Source organism: Poecilia formosa, unplaced genomic scaffold, assembly GCF_000485575.1.
Source record: "Poecilia formosa unplaced genomic scaffold, Poecilia_formosa-5.1.2 Scaffold492, whole genome shotgun sequence".
Taxonomy (NCBI): domain Eukaryota; kingdom Metazoa; phylum Chordata; class Actinopteri; order Cyprinodontiformes; family Poeciliidae; genus Poecilia; species Poecilia formosa.
This window is the reverse complement of record NW_006800431.1, coordinates 47,384-61,592: the sequence shown is the minus strand read 5'-3', so window position 1 is coordinate 61,592 and position 14,209 is coordinate 47,384. Positions and strand designations below refer to the sequence as shown.

Sequence of the window (14,209 nt, the reverse complement as noted above, 5' to 3'; positions counted from 1 at the left end):
ACACACACACACACACACACACACACACACACACACACACACACACACACACACACAATGCCTTTTACTTTGTTCCAGTACTCTCCCACTCTTACTCTTCCTACTTGGTGACCTCACAAAGTGCACAAACACATAAAAATCCCCATGTAACAAGATGCCGTCCTCTTTTATGAAATAAAAATGAAGGAACAATCACTCAGCGTGGATCCAAATTGGGTTCAACATGTTTCCAACTAAAGAAATGCATCAGAACAAATACAAAGGAAGAGGAAAAAAAGATCATGTCTACAACAGGCTACTAATTAGCATCTAGAGCTAACAAGCTTACAGCTGTAAAATGTAAATTACAGCATTACTTAAGATGATTTTTACCAATTTATGAAGAAACATTTTGCAAACTAAAGAGCTACATAATAAAATATTTAAAGAAAGAAAAAAATTGTCTCTAAAACAGGCTTACTGCTAGCATCTGGAGTTTTACTATTTTACGTAAAATTTTAAAAATCATTACTTATCAAGAGTCAAAGAAATGAAGCTAGCTAGCTTCATTTCTTTGGTGTTTATGAAATGAACACCAAATGAACAACCATTTTCCTGATTCAAGCAGATTAGATGGTAATTTTTCCAAACCAAAGAAATATATTTTCAGATCGGTAAAGAAAAGATCATCGGTAACACTTTATTTGAAGGGGGTTGAATAAGACTGACATAACACCTGTCTTGAACATGAATAAGCCTTCATGAATATTTATGACTGTTGTCATAAATATTCATGAAGGCTTATTCATGTTCATGACAGGTGTTATGTCATGTTTATGACAGTGTCATGTCAGTCTTATTCACCCCCCTTCAAATAAAGTGTTACCAGATCATCTCCCCCCCAAACAGACTTTAGCATCTGCGGCTAACTACAGCTCCTTAATGAAACTCTTTACATAAATGGGATTTTGTTGCCAAGTCAAACTTACAATTTGTTGGATTTTAACACAAAAGATTAGTGTATTTATAAGACATAAATGCCATGAGTTCAGTATGACAGACTGTATTTAAATTACACCAAATTTGCAAGAAAACCCCTGCCTACGTCACGATTCATTAAAATGTTATCATCCATATAATAAACGGCCATCATAACTCCATTTTCATTACATTTTATAAGAGATACTTTCTTACCCCAATAAAAAGAAAAGTGCTTATCACATGGTTCTCATAACTGCGTCTCTTTTTAAGCCTTTTCTTCCCCTCTCTTTATCTGTCCTTACATTTGAATTACCTGCTTTCCTTGATAGCTCAAAGCAGACTTCTAGTTTAATCAAAAGTCTTTGGAGGGAGGGAAAATGGAGGAGCGGGGCATGGAAATGAAAGGGAAGGTGTTGCCAAATCAATCCCACAAGTCAATTTGAATCCTGAGATCAACTGTATAATGAATAAACAAGGAGAAATTGGACGAGAGAAGGTTGAGCACAGCAGGACAGACAGGACGTCTGAAGGCTGAGCTGCAGATTTAACCCGCTGTAATGTGAGGAAACATCACAAACTGAGCTTTATGACATTTCCTCTTGTGTGAAGCAGTTCACATTGAAAGCATTGTGACTAAAAAGCAGCACAGCTATCAAAACACTCTCATTCAATGTTTGTCTGGACACAATTTTTCAGGCTGTGGGAATGAGCTGAAAACACATTGACTGGGCTCATTGAGATGCATGGTTGATTTTAGAAGTGGCCAGGCGGCTGGTGAGTCAGCACATCAGAAAAATGACCTTTAACTCGCCATCATTAAGAGATGGCTTAAATTTCCTCTAAAGTAGCAGCAACTGTGGAGTTTATCTGAGCAGTCAGTATCTTACATGATTTATACAACTTTCATTTTAGGATGGATGGATGGATGGATGGATGGATGGATGGATGGATGGATGGATGGATGGATGGATGGATGGATGGGTGGNGATGGATGGATGGATGGATGGATGGATGGATGGATGGATGGATGGATGGATGGATGGAAGGACAGACAAAGTGATGGGTGGATGGATGGTTGGGTGGGTGGATGGATGGTTGGGTGGGTGGATGGATGGTTGGGTGGGTCAATGTCAATGTCAATGTCAAATTTATTTATATAGCACCTTACAACAGGTATAAGACTGCACCAAAGTGCTGTACAAAAACAACAACACAAATGACAAAACAAAACACACATCAATTAAATGCCAAAGAGTAAAAATGAGTTTTAAGAAGCGATTTAAAATGGTCCAGGCTGTGGGCAGATCTAATCTGGAAAGGTAAGTTATTCCATAAAACAGGAGCAGCAACAGAAAAAGCTGGTGGGTGGATGGATGGATGGATGGGTGGGTGGATGGGTGGATGGATAGATTCTATTCTGGTGTAAAGCAGCAGACAGATAATCGAGCTCCAGCTCTGCATGATTCTTTGCTAGCTTATTTTTCATGATGACCGGACCTTGAAAACACTCATATCAAATTCCAGACTTTTCCAGACTGTTTATAAACTGGGACAGAACCCAAACCTTGCTTGAAGTAGACCCTAAAAACTGTTCCAGAAGTCCAGCCGGGACTTATTAACCATCAAATAAAACTAACTGCCTAACCAGAGGACGCTATTCCACCAGTATGTCTATTATTTTTATAGCATTAATTAATATTTATGATATTTAATTAGCATCCTGATTCCAGTAAGGCCGTGAGAAAATGAAGTTGAGTGTTTGGCGGAGAGCCCTGAGCTTTGGGATCATTAAAATGACACCTGAACTAATAAGGAAGGAGAAATAAAGAGACGTCTGGACTGGAAACTGCTCTGTTTGCTCATTTCTGTCTAAAACACCAGAGTTTAAAGGTCACGTCTGGTTTCCATGGCGCTCTGTCCATCCTTCACGCCATGAATTAGCAGCCCACTTCCTAACTCGCCATGTTGTATTATTTTATGTATGCTGTTCCATTTTTTCTGTCCCTTGCCGTTCCCTGTCATGTGAAACCAGTCCTTTTTATTCCCATGCATTCATCTTTGTCCCACTTTTGCCCTGTAGCCTCTCCTGCCCGTCTCTTTATTACTCCCTCGTATTTGACTGCTATCCTCGCCCCATGTTGTGATTGTTCTCTTTCTTTTTCTGCTTCATATCCCACAATTCTTGGCTTTTCTTCCACACCCAGCCAGAAATCAGGAAAAAACTAATAGACATTTTTTTGTGTTTAGGCCACACATGAACTCTGATTTACATTAGGGCTTGAAAATAAGTTAATAATATTTATTGCGATAGATGTATGATCAAAATCCGTTAAAATAATTTCACTGAACTTAGAGGAAAGACTTTAGCTGCTCAAGCTCTCACAGTTAGCCAAGAAATGTTGGTGGAATCAACTGACTCACTCGCTCTTTGGTTACCTAGCAACCCACTCATTCTTTGGTTACCTAGCAACAACCTGTTGAGTAACTGGCGCAGCAGCAGTTTAAGGTTTCGCCTCATAACTGCTTAAAAGCAAAACACAACGATGTGAAGTGAAAACTTTGAACAATCATTCCAGCAGGTTGGCAACATTTCAGATAATCAAAATGAAAAACGAATCGATAATTATCGATATCGACTGATACAAAATGGTTGTATCGTGATACATTTTTCAGACATATCGTCCAGCCCTAATATCAAGTTTTGATGGATTTCATGGGTGGCTGTGATAGCCAACCACTATCAATACTGATATTGACAAATACAATTTTATAAAGTCGGTTGTTTGTTTTTGTTTATTCCTTCAGCTAATCCAGTAATAAATCGGCATGTGATTTAAAAAAGGTAGAAAACTACACTTGAAAACCCCTCATTAAAGTTGGACGTAGAAAGAAAAGTTAGTCCACAAAGGGGACTGTCTCATTCTCTTCTTGTCCAGATCCAACCTCTCCGTTATCTGGACCAAAGAGAACCAGGAGGCGAGGCGGGAAAAAGGAAGCAGCCAAAGCCCTGAGGGGATCTAATGAAACAAAAAAGAGAGAGACGGGAGCTGCTTTAGTTTTATCACTTCTTCTTTTTGTTATGGAAGTTCCCCTAGGGCTTCCCTAACTAGGTGATAGTTGTCACAAAGCTGAAAGTGGCTCCGTGTTAAAGCACAAAGTGAGACGGGGGACAGAAACAAAAGAACAAGAGGATCAAACAGGAGGGAAGAGAGAGAGAGAAAGAAAGGAAGGCGACCTGCTGTAGAAAAACGAGTCAGCGAGACAAGATGAGCTGGCAGGGGAAGAGAAGGAGAAATATAAAAAAAAATAAAATAAAAAATGTGAGGATGACAGAGAGGAAAAGAAGGAGGAGATGCAGCAGCTGGCATGGAGCTGATGGCTCCTCAATCACTGCGTGTCCCCCTCTGTAGGGAGGTCAGAGGAGCTGCCACCCTCCTCCTCCTTTCCTGGCTCCTTTAGGCTGTTATGTAACAGAGCGAAAAGAAAAATGAGGCGAGGAGAAGAGAGGACAGTTCTTCCTTTTACTTAGAAAGCAGTTGACAGATATTTTTTTTTTACTTTAATTACCTTACCCTTAATTCTGGCTGAAGTGGGTCACTCTCTCAGGACACCAAGTCCCCAACCAGAAGTAGTAGGTTGTTATCATTTCAGATGAATCAAAAACGCAGAGGACTGTGTTTCACAGGTCTGACGCAATAAGCAATGAATCGCTTGATAAATTAAAATTAGCTCAATAATTTTCTTTTCAATAATTGTGTTTACCGTTTCAGGATATTTTTACATTTCTTCAGGGCAAAATGATAGTTTATTAGTCTCTGAGGGGTCAAACTTGCATTATTATACCACGATCTTTGAAAGTCGTATCAAAACAATTATTATCATTTATTGCGATAATTTCTGGGACGATGTTATTGTAACAGACATATCAGTAGAATATCAGTAAAGTCGCATGTTACTGATAAAGCCGTGTTTCAGAGATGCTTCTTGGTTAACAATGACTCTTCTCCAGCCCAGGTTTCGTCTCCATGGCAACCAAATGCTGACCAATGAGCTGGAAGTCTCTTACCGCGTAACTCACATTTTCACCACATAATCTGAAGATACAATGCAGTAGAAGTCAGCTGTTATAAAAAAATGATGTATATCAAACATTGCTGAAAATAAATTTGACTTTAACGAAATTTGACCCAATTTAACGCCTTGAAATTGGGCTTCTGTCTCTTTAAGAAGCTCCTGCCGTCACTCTGGTTTCAGCACGTCATCACAATAATCTTTTGTATTAAGCCTTTAGCAACATTTTTACCAGCGTTTCACTGAGAAATAGTTAATATAATGAACTCAGTGCCGCCAGGAGTTGCTAGTTGCTGGTGGCTAGTCTGAAGGAGCTGAGTGGGTGAGTAGCAGCTGCTCTGTGAGGCTGAAGCTTTGAGGAAGAGCTGTGCCTTGAAGGCGGGGCTAGGTCCACCCAGGCGTTTTGGACAGCTGAATGGTTGCCATGGAGATTAAAAGATTTCTCAAACATGCATGAAAGAATGAAAGCTACAGTACAGGTATGATGAGAGAATAACATTATGACATGACGTAGCTCATATTAATTCAAATCTTTAAAGAGTTATTTAATATGTATTAAAACAACATTTCATTTCCATCTGGGATCAATAAAGTATTTTTGAATTTAAAAGCTTAAAAAAGCCCATTTTACATAACACCACTCCTTTAAAGCTGGTAGATTACATCCCAAAGGTTTTTGAAACGGCTCATTTTCCAGACACCAAAAAAAAACATTAAACCTACTGAATGTTTGTTTAGGGCTGTTTTTAGAAGCAGTAGAGACACAAAGGAAGCACAAAAACATGAAAAATTTGAATTTTGCTTAATAGGCCCCCTTTAACACACCACACCCAGCAGGAATATCTCCTAAAATTATCTTAAGAGCCGTCATGATAATCAGGGCATCATTAAGATGGTCAGAAGGGGAAAATAGGGTAAAAAATTGGAATAAAAATCTTAAAGGATTCCTGATTCAACAATTAGAAAGGTAAAGATGGCTCCATGTTAGAGCATTTATAAAATCAAAACCGTAAAACGAGCTGGTGGAAACCAAAGCGTCTAGCAGCAGCTGATTGTCAGGAATCTCCCCACATCTTAGACGTGACAGTGAGGAGGAGCTGCAGCTGTAACAGGAGGCTGTCGGCTCTGAACTAACGTTTCACAGTGAAGGTCTCCACCGTCTCTTTCATGCATGTCCCACTCAGCGCTACAGAACATGCTCACACAGCAATTTCCCCTCCTCCTTTAATGCTCTGTGCAGTCAGGTAGATGATTGTGCTGCTGATTGATACCGGTTTCCAATGATGTGAGCGACTAAATAATCCAACTCTGGCAGGAAGGGAACAATTTCCGAGCTGTGACTTGAGAATGTAAAAAAAAGAAACGGAGTGTGATGGAGTTACAGCCGTTATAAAACGAGCCGGCGAATGCGGGGGTGACCTCCGCTGACTGATGTTCGACGCGCCGCCACATGAGCAGCAAAGCGGCGTTACACAACAACAATCTTTACACCTGTCTGGGAAATGAGCCCCGCTCGCCTTCGGATGTGCCCTGCGGTATTACGTGATGAATATTTCAGATTGGACATGAGACTGTTTAAAGTTCAGCCGCTGAGCGTAGGTGTGCGGTTACATAAGAGCGGGAATAATCGGAGCTTTGTGGACGCGGTCGGCGTTGCCAGGTTGGGCAGGTTTCTGCCCGAATGGGCTGATTTTGAAAATGTTTGGCTGGATGAAGAAAAACAACAAGTTGTTAAAATTTGGGCTGCTTTTCACAACATTTGGCAGGTTTTTAGAAGAACAAAATTCTTTAGAAATAGTTGTGATTGTGTGGCAGAAAACACAACAAAACTTTTAATAAAATCCTGTTATACCATTGATGTTGGTTGCTGTGGTAAAACTTAATTTCTGAAATTATTGTTGTAGAAAGACCTGAGAAATTGTCTCAATGTGAAATTTTATGCTTTTAAAAAAAGATGGGGGGGTATTCTTGATTTTCTCATATTTAAAAGGTCAGTAATGTGAAACAGAATGATGTAGAGCTTTAAGTTTATATATACATGGGTTACTATTTTCATGTTCTCTACATGCCTCCTGTTTCTGTTTTAGATATTCAAAATATCTAATAAACATGATATTACTGCAAACTCAACTTTCATTGTGTTTAAAGAGTCAAGATCGTAACAGTCTCAATGGAATTTGGTTCCAATGGGTTTATAATAAAAAAACGACCAAAAATGTTTTTAATTTTCACAAATCTGAGTGCAGTCGATGACATATGGGACACAATATCATATATACATATTTACATGTCATACATTTCATTAGAGGTTGAGTTTTGGGTTAGTTTGTTTTTTTAGTTTTTGGGTTTTTATTTTGTTTTGAGCTGGAAACTGTCATTCAAATCTGGCAACCCTGGATCACCAGGGCCGGCCCAAGGCATATGACAGTTAAGGGGCTGCTTAGGGCCCCCCTCACCACCAGGGGGCCCCAACAGCAAAGAGCTAGTGTGGTATAAAAATGCATAAAATTTGAAAAAGATTGAATAAAACAAACTAAATGCTACTATACATGGAAAAAAATTGTAATATTATTTTCATAGTTGATATTTAATAGGTTGATCTCTTCCTGCTGTTGGGGAAATATAAGACGTTAAACTTGTTAATTTGTTTACTGTAAATTTAGTGTTTATCAGCTGATGTTACTTTCACATAGTTAAAATAATGAAGCACACTTAAAATTAAAATATTTTGTTTAGTTTGCTGTTCCTCTCAGGTTAAAATCAACAGCTATACTAGCATCAGTATGATATAAGCTAATTACAAATGATGCTAATGACAGTAGTTTTGTTAGAGTAGTTTAAGAATGATGAAGCATCTGACATGTTGATAATGGGGGGGCCCAAATGAAGATCTGCTTAGGGCCCCAAAAAGGCTCGAGCCGGCCCTGCTGATCACATCCTCATCTCTGCTGCTCTTCCTCTAAACCTGGTGAGACGTTTTCTCCTCTCACCAGCTTGACAGCTGACTGCTGTGCTTGTTCTACTCGTCAAAACCCAAACGAAGACGCTACAGGAGCCCGGCCCAGCTTCAGGACAAATGCTTGGGTTCTGAGTTTGGAAACACTTCAGCTGCTGCCACATTCTGACATTTCAATATGAAATGTACGAGCTTCAAACTGTGATTTCTCTTTTTCCCCCGCCCGCCTCTCGCTCTAGGTTGTAAATGTGAAATTGTGCCGACTAGATGTTTTCCACCTAAACTGTTGTTTTGACAGAAAAAACCTGCTGTGTTGCCACACCAGGGAAATTGTATAATATATTATTGATCTGTGAGGGAGCGCTGAAGGGATTCCTGTGGTCTGGGATCCGGTGGATTTAGTCAGTAATCACAGAGGAGGCAACCCACAGAGGGCCTGTGACGTGTTTCTATGGAAATTGAAATTGAAAATAACAGGAAAAACGTTGAGGTTTTATCCCAGTTAGTATCACTGTTGGATATTTTTTAAATGCTGGTAATTATTTAGCATGGCGGGTGAAGTTCTGATCTTTAAGAGAAGATAGTTACACTACAAAAACACACACAAATTAAACTATATTTAAAGCTATTTGTCTTTCAACATCGAGCTGAAAAAAAGAATAAATCTTATGAATTACACTTAACAACAAACCTCTGATAACAATCTTCTCTCTTGAAGCAAACAAATCTGGCCTAGTCCTGTCTTAAAGTTTTTTTTATTTTTACTTCTAGGTTAATTTTCACACCAGATTAATGACCCACTACAAAAACACAACATTTTATCAAGTATATTTGTCTAACTTCTATCTTAGTATACTTGAAATTAGGCAAGACCAAATTAAAAACAACTTTTCACCATTATATATTCTTATTTTTAGTAAATAATTCTTAAATATACACATAAAAAAGTAGTTGTTGTCTTTATCTTTTAGCTCAGCTTTAGTTGTTTAACATTTACAATTATAAGTATATAATAAAAACTTACATGGTAGTTCAATTTTTACTTAAATGAAGAACTTTTAAATCAATTTTAAGGAATTATTGTCTTAAAACAAACCTCCATATCTTGCTGAAAGTTACTTGTAAGTTAGTTTTGTTTTATTTCAAGTGTACTGAGATATTTGCTTTAGAAAGACCAAAACACTTGGTAAGATTTTGTGTTTTGCGGTGTTTGAACTCATTTTTGGTTCAGTAACACATCATATCAGTGTTATTACAACTACTGATTTTAACCTTATAAGAGCAGCAACCAAGCAAAGATGCTCTAATTAATTTGCATTTTGCAGACAAACACTGAATTGACAGTAAACGTTATCAGGTTTAATATCTTTTGAGGCAGTGTAAAATGTGAAATCTATCACCACAAAATAAAATAAAACGTTCTGTGACTCACAAAAGGAGCTGCTTTCGTCCTTTGTGCCTTCCATGGTGCCATCCGGCAGCATCTGGAGGTAGAATCCGTGTCTGCAGTAGAGCCGTGTGACGATGCCCTTCAGCTGGGGCTCTGCAGAGCAAACACAGTGTTAACAGCACATGCTAGCCTCCAGGAACACACACATTCACACACACTTGTCAGGTGGCATTTATCAGAGCAAATGGCCACCTCAGAGCCTAGACACTGACTAAACAAGAAGCAATTCTTACAATTTACCCGGTTAAATGTTTAGACGGAAAGGGATCTATGTGTGTTAAGCTTTCTTCTTTAGCTTAGCTTGTTTATTTCAAGCCACACATTTGGGACGAGAAAGCACAAAGTAAATGTGTTGCCAGATGGAAAACTAAAGGAAGAGACATACTTTTAGCAAGACTTTCATTCATCATAATTAAAACTAAAACTAGCTTTGGCCTGCATGAGATGTAGCAAATAGTTTTCGTCAACGTTAGCTTAAAATAGCAGATAAATTATTCTAGCCAAACATGTTTTGAAAGTTGACTATTTTACCTAAAAAGCGCTTTTCACTTGATAAATGTTGTATTAAAAGGTTGCAGTAAAAGGTTAATATCCAATTTATAGTTTGTTTATTACTTGCTAACTGAAATGCTAGCAGTTAGCACCTGGCTTGTTTGAGCTAGCATGAGTTTTTCTTCAGGCTCAGAAGTGCTGAGGAGAGCAGATGGAGGATCAGACGAAACGTCAGGGTGGTGAAGAGTGTCCACAATCAACATTTAATGAATCTCATCAAATATGAAGGAGGATGGAGGAGTGTGGGGCAGCTGACAGTTTGCCCTCAGTTGACAGGAAGCATATTTTAATGCATGAAGACTAAAGAAAGATAAATCTGCTCATTTAAACTTTTCAAGTCGTACAAGCAAACAAAGTCTCTGTGGTTTGGTCAAATGTCTTCTGTGTCTCCACACTAAAATTGCAATTTCACTTCTTTTTTTGTTACTCTTAATCATATGCAAATGGGATCAAAGATGGAGATTAGCCATTTGGCTAAAATCTGATGTGTTTGCATGTAAATGTTTATTAATAGGTAATGTTGTGTGTTTATAAAATACACTTGAAGCAATCAGATTGGCCAAAAACATCTTGAAGATGGCTAAAATCACAGAGAACTGGTGAAATTCAGGTTGACTTTATTTTACATTCATAACCATCATGTTATGGACTTACTGAAGATTTCCTCTTTTTAATCCCCACTTCATACTAAACCTGGCTGCATCAATCCTTATCCAAGATGAGAGCCATCATCCATCCATCCATCATCCATCCATCGCCGGCTGACTAGACACAGAAGGTCAGTGTGGTAATCTGTTACGTATTAATCTCAAATTAAGCTGCGTGCCACACAGCGAGCCATGTGCATCTGCTGGCCACGGAGGATCTGAGCAGCAAACACGCAGCGCTGACCTTTAGCGAGTCTCTGCAGCTGCAGTTCAAACAGAGGAAATACTTCCTGCACACAGCGAGCGCGACATCAGCAGCAACACAAGGAGCCTGCAGATCCAACGTGTGAGACGCATTTTACTGGCAAAACTATTCACACCTCCTAAGACGTATGAACAAGATAGATTATCCAAAAATTATACTCAAGTAAGAGCAGCACGACTTCCAACATTGTTTTACTCAAGTAAGAGCAAAAAAGTATTTGGTAGAAAATCTACTCAAGTACTGAGTACTAATATTAATATTTCATATTTTGATACTAAATATTAAATATCAGTGTTTAATATTTAAAATATTACGTAATCAGGTGGACCACAATATAAAGTTAAGTGGAAATTTTGTATTTTAAGGATCAAAATGACAAAAATTCAAGTAACAAAAAAATAACAAAATCAGTAAAAATTTAATTTTCCCAAATCAGTTTCTGTCATTATAAAACTTAACAAAACCTGCAGGTGAGCCTCTGTGTCTGGTGAAGTTTTGGATAAAAACATGTTTGTTTTTCATTCAGAGGGAAGAAAATCCAGAAATTTTACTCAAGTAAGAGAAGAAACACTTCATAATAAAAGTATTCTAGTAAAAGTAAAAAGTAGCCATCCAGGAAATTGAAAAAATATTTGGTAAACGGCCGGCTCAAGAACTGAATAACCGATCAAATTATCAATCATTTCATATTTAAAAATCACATAATCAGACGGATCAAAATATAAAGTTAATTGGAAATTTTGGTATTTTAAGGATAAAATGAAAGTTACTAAAATATAACATTGTCATAAAATAACAAAATAAGACAAAACATTTTTCCAAATCAGTTTCAATATGAAATTGATGAAACTTTAAAAACATCTCCAGGTTTGCGTCTGGTGAAGTTCTCATTCAGTGAAGTTACTCACACTGGGTTGAGTAACTTCAACCCAGTGTTTTAGTCACTGGCTTGACATTTTGGTCAAGTCAGAGTAGAAATACTTCATAGTAAAGTTACTCAAGTAGAAGTAAAAGGTGCAGGAACTGAATGAACACGTGATGGAGACGTGTTAGAGAGCGGCGTGTCCTCTATTTGAACGGCAGTTCAGCTGAGAGCTTAATAAAGAAACGGGGATTAATTTCCCACATTAAGAATCTCAACCATTAAAGTCTCTCTGAACCCTGAAGCCTCATAATGTCAAATGACAACTGGGCTGCAGATCGCCTTATTTTTACCTCACTGTTTATTACCAGCGTGGGCAACAGAGACGAGCGCAAACATGACCGGACCAGCGCTGAACACAGCAGGCTAAGAGCCGCAGCAAAATTTATTATAAATCGTAAAGTTTGTTCAAAGAAAAAAAATTATGCCGAAAAAAATAGATCTGAAACTGACAAAATGTTATGAAGCCGAAAGAAAGTTTGAAACTGAAAAAAAATAATTTAAATTGAAAATAAATATTTGAAACTGAAATTAAAGATTTGAAACTAAAGAATTTTAAAACTGAAAAACATTTTATGACAAAACTGAAAATAATTATTTGAAACTGAAAAAATTATTTGAAACTGAAAAAAATCTCTGAATTTGAAAATTGTTTTTAATTTCTTTTTCACATTTCACTTTTTTTTAAATTAAATTTTATTTTAAGTTTCATGTTTTTCCTTTTTAACAAACTTTATGGCTCCAATTTAGCTCCATATATTTTTAGGAACATGAAATAAACAATTTTCAAAATATGTATTTTGTCTTTGATTTGTAGGCTGGTTTAAAAAGTCTTGATCAATATTTCTTTCACATTTTTATAGATCTTAAATAAGTAAATAATACTTGTATTTAAACCAAAAAAAGCAGGAAAAAAAGGATTTAAAATAAAAAATCGAGACATTTTATTACCAAGCTTGAGTGAAATATTAATGCAGAAACTTTTGCATGAGAGCAAACAGTGAGAATACATTCAGGCTGGTATATACATTTGAATTATTTTCTAATCTTCAGGCTGTTATTTAGCGATAACACATTGTCAGGTTTTGCATTTTACATACATTTTAATAGAATTGGCATTTATCAATCCCTCCTTGAATTAAACCCCAGTTTCTGCATAATGTAACTTTTATCAACCTCCTCTCGGCCTCTTCCTCTTCTGTAATTTTCACCCACCTCATCCCTAAAACTGCAGAGCTAATCTGCAGGGAAACCCCTTACTGCTGCTGTTTCTGAAGCGGCAGCACTTAGCAGCTGAATGACAGACTGTCACTCAGAGGGAGGAGGACGGGGCAGACCGAGCCGCAGATGAAGCTGAAAGCTGAGCATTTAAAGAGTCTTTTAAACAGGTTTTTGGTTCACCTCAGCAGGTGTGCTAATTCTTCTCTTTCCGTCCCGGTCGGACCGCTTGAAGCCGACGGATTGTTATTCGTCCATCTGTTTATCGGGTCGTTTTCTGAAGCGCTTCCCGTTCTGTCGGCGTTGGCGTCCCCCGGGGAGCCCAGATGTGCATCAGCACTGATGAATTATGGTCACAGTAGTTCATCAGGGTTGGGTGGAGATTCTTACAGAAGCTCTTCCCAACATTCACAGTTACACTCGGGTGAAAACATCATTTTTCCTCACCGGCTGTGATTCCATCAAACATAAAATTGCACATATTGGACGAACATAAGACAGAATAATAGAGTTGGGGCCCTCAATAAGTCAGGGTTATATTTGGTTACAGCTTCAGATGTCTGAAAGTTTCACGTTCATCTGCTGAAATAATTAAATGTCATCATGAACAGCATCAAGGTTTCCCCCAGAAAACTGTCTGAGCCCCGTGACGCCAGGGAGTTCACCCAACAAGGTTTTTCTGATAAAATATGTCACAACTTTGGAAGAAATTTGAAAATATGCCCAGGTATTCATGTCCTAAAAGAGGCAAAAAAGCACACACAAAAAAAATTCAAATAAAATAAATGTAATTGTTTTGCATTTTGGTTAAACCCTGATTAAGTAGTTTGTAATTATGGTCACATTTAATCGTAAAATAACTTCAAAGAAATATCACCCATAAAGGACAATTAGTTAGCATATTAACTAAATATTACAGGCTACAAAATCAAAGCACTTATTGTATTATCTTTTCCTAAATCCGACCATTTTCATTAATGTCTGCCACCTGGCGAAGTAATTTAATTTGCTGGTTGAGATTAAAATATGAATAAATAGCTGTGTCTGCACCTGTGTCTTAAAATGAAATAATATTGGACGTGTTTTGAACCTGATCAGTCCCTCCAGGAGTTAGCGAATCTTTTGCTGTTGTTTTTTTCTTGCAATGAAAATCACTGATTTGTGAGAT

General features: G+C 37.7%; 1 protein-coding gene across 1 annotated transcript in view; it reads right to left on the bottom strand.

The window, feature by feature from the left end:
- Nucleotides 1–14,209, bottom strand: part of fgf11a (fibroblast growth factor 11a) — a 62,981-nt gene that overhangs the window by 20,211 nt on the left and 28,561 nt on the right. Inside the window, exon 3 of the mRNA XM_007578792.2 lies at nt 9,420–9,530. Coding sequence (XP_007578854.1) covers nt 9,420–9,530 — 111 coding nt within the window. The remainder of the gene's footprint in view (nt 1–9,419; nt 9,531–14,209) is intronic.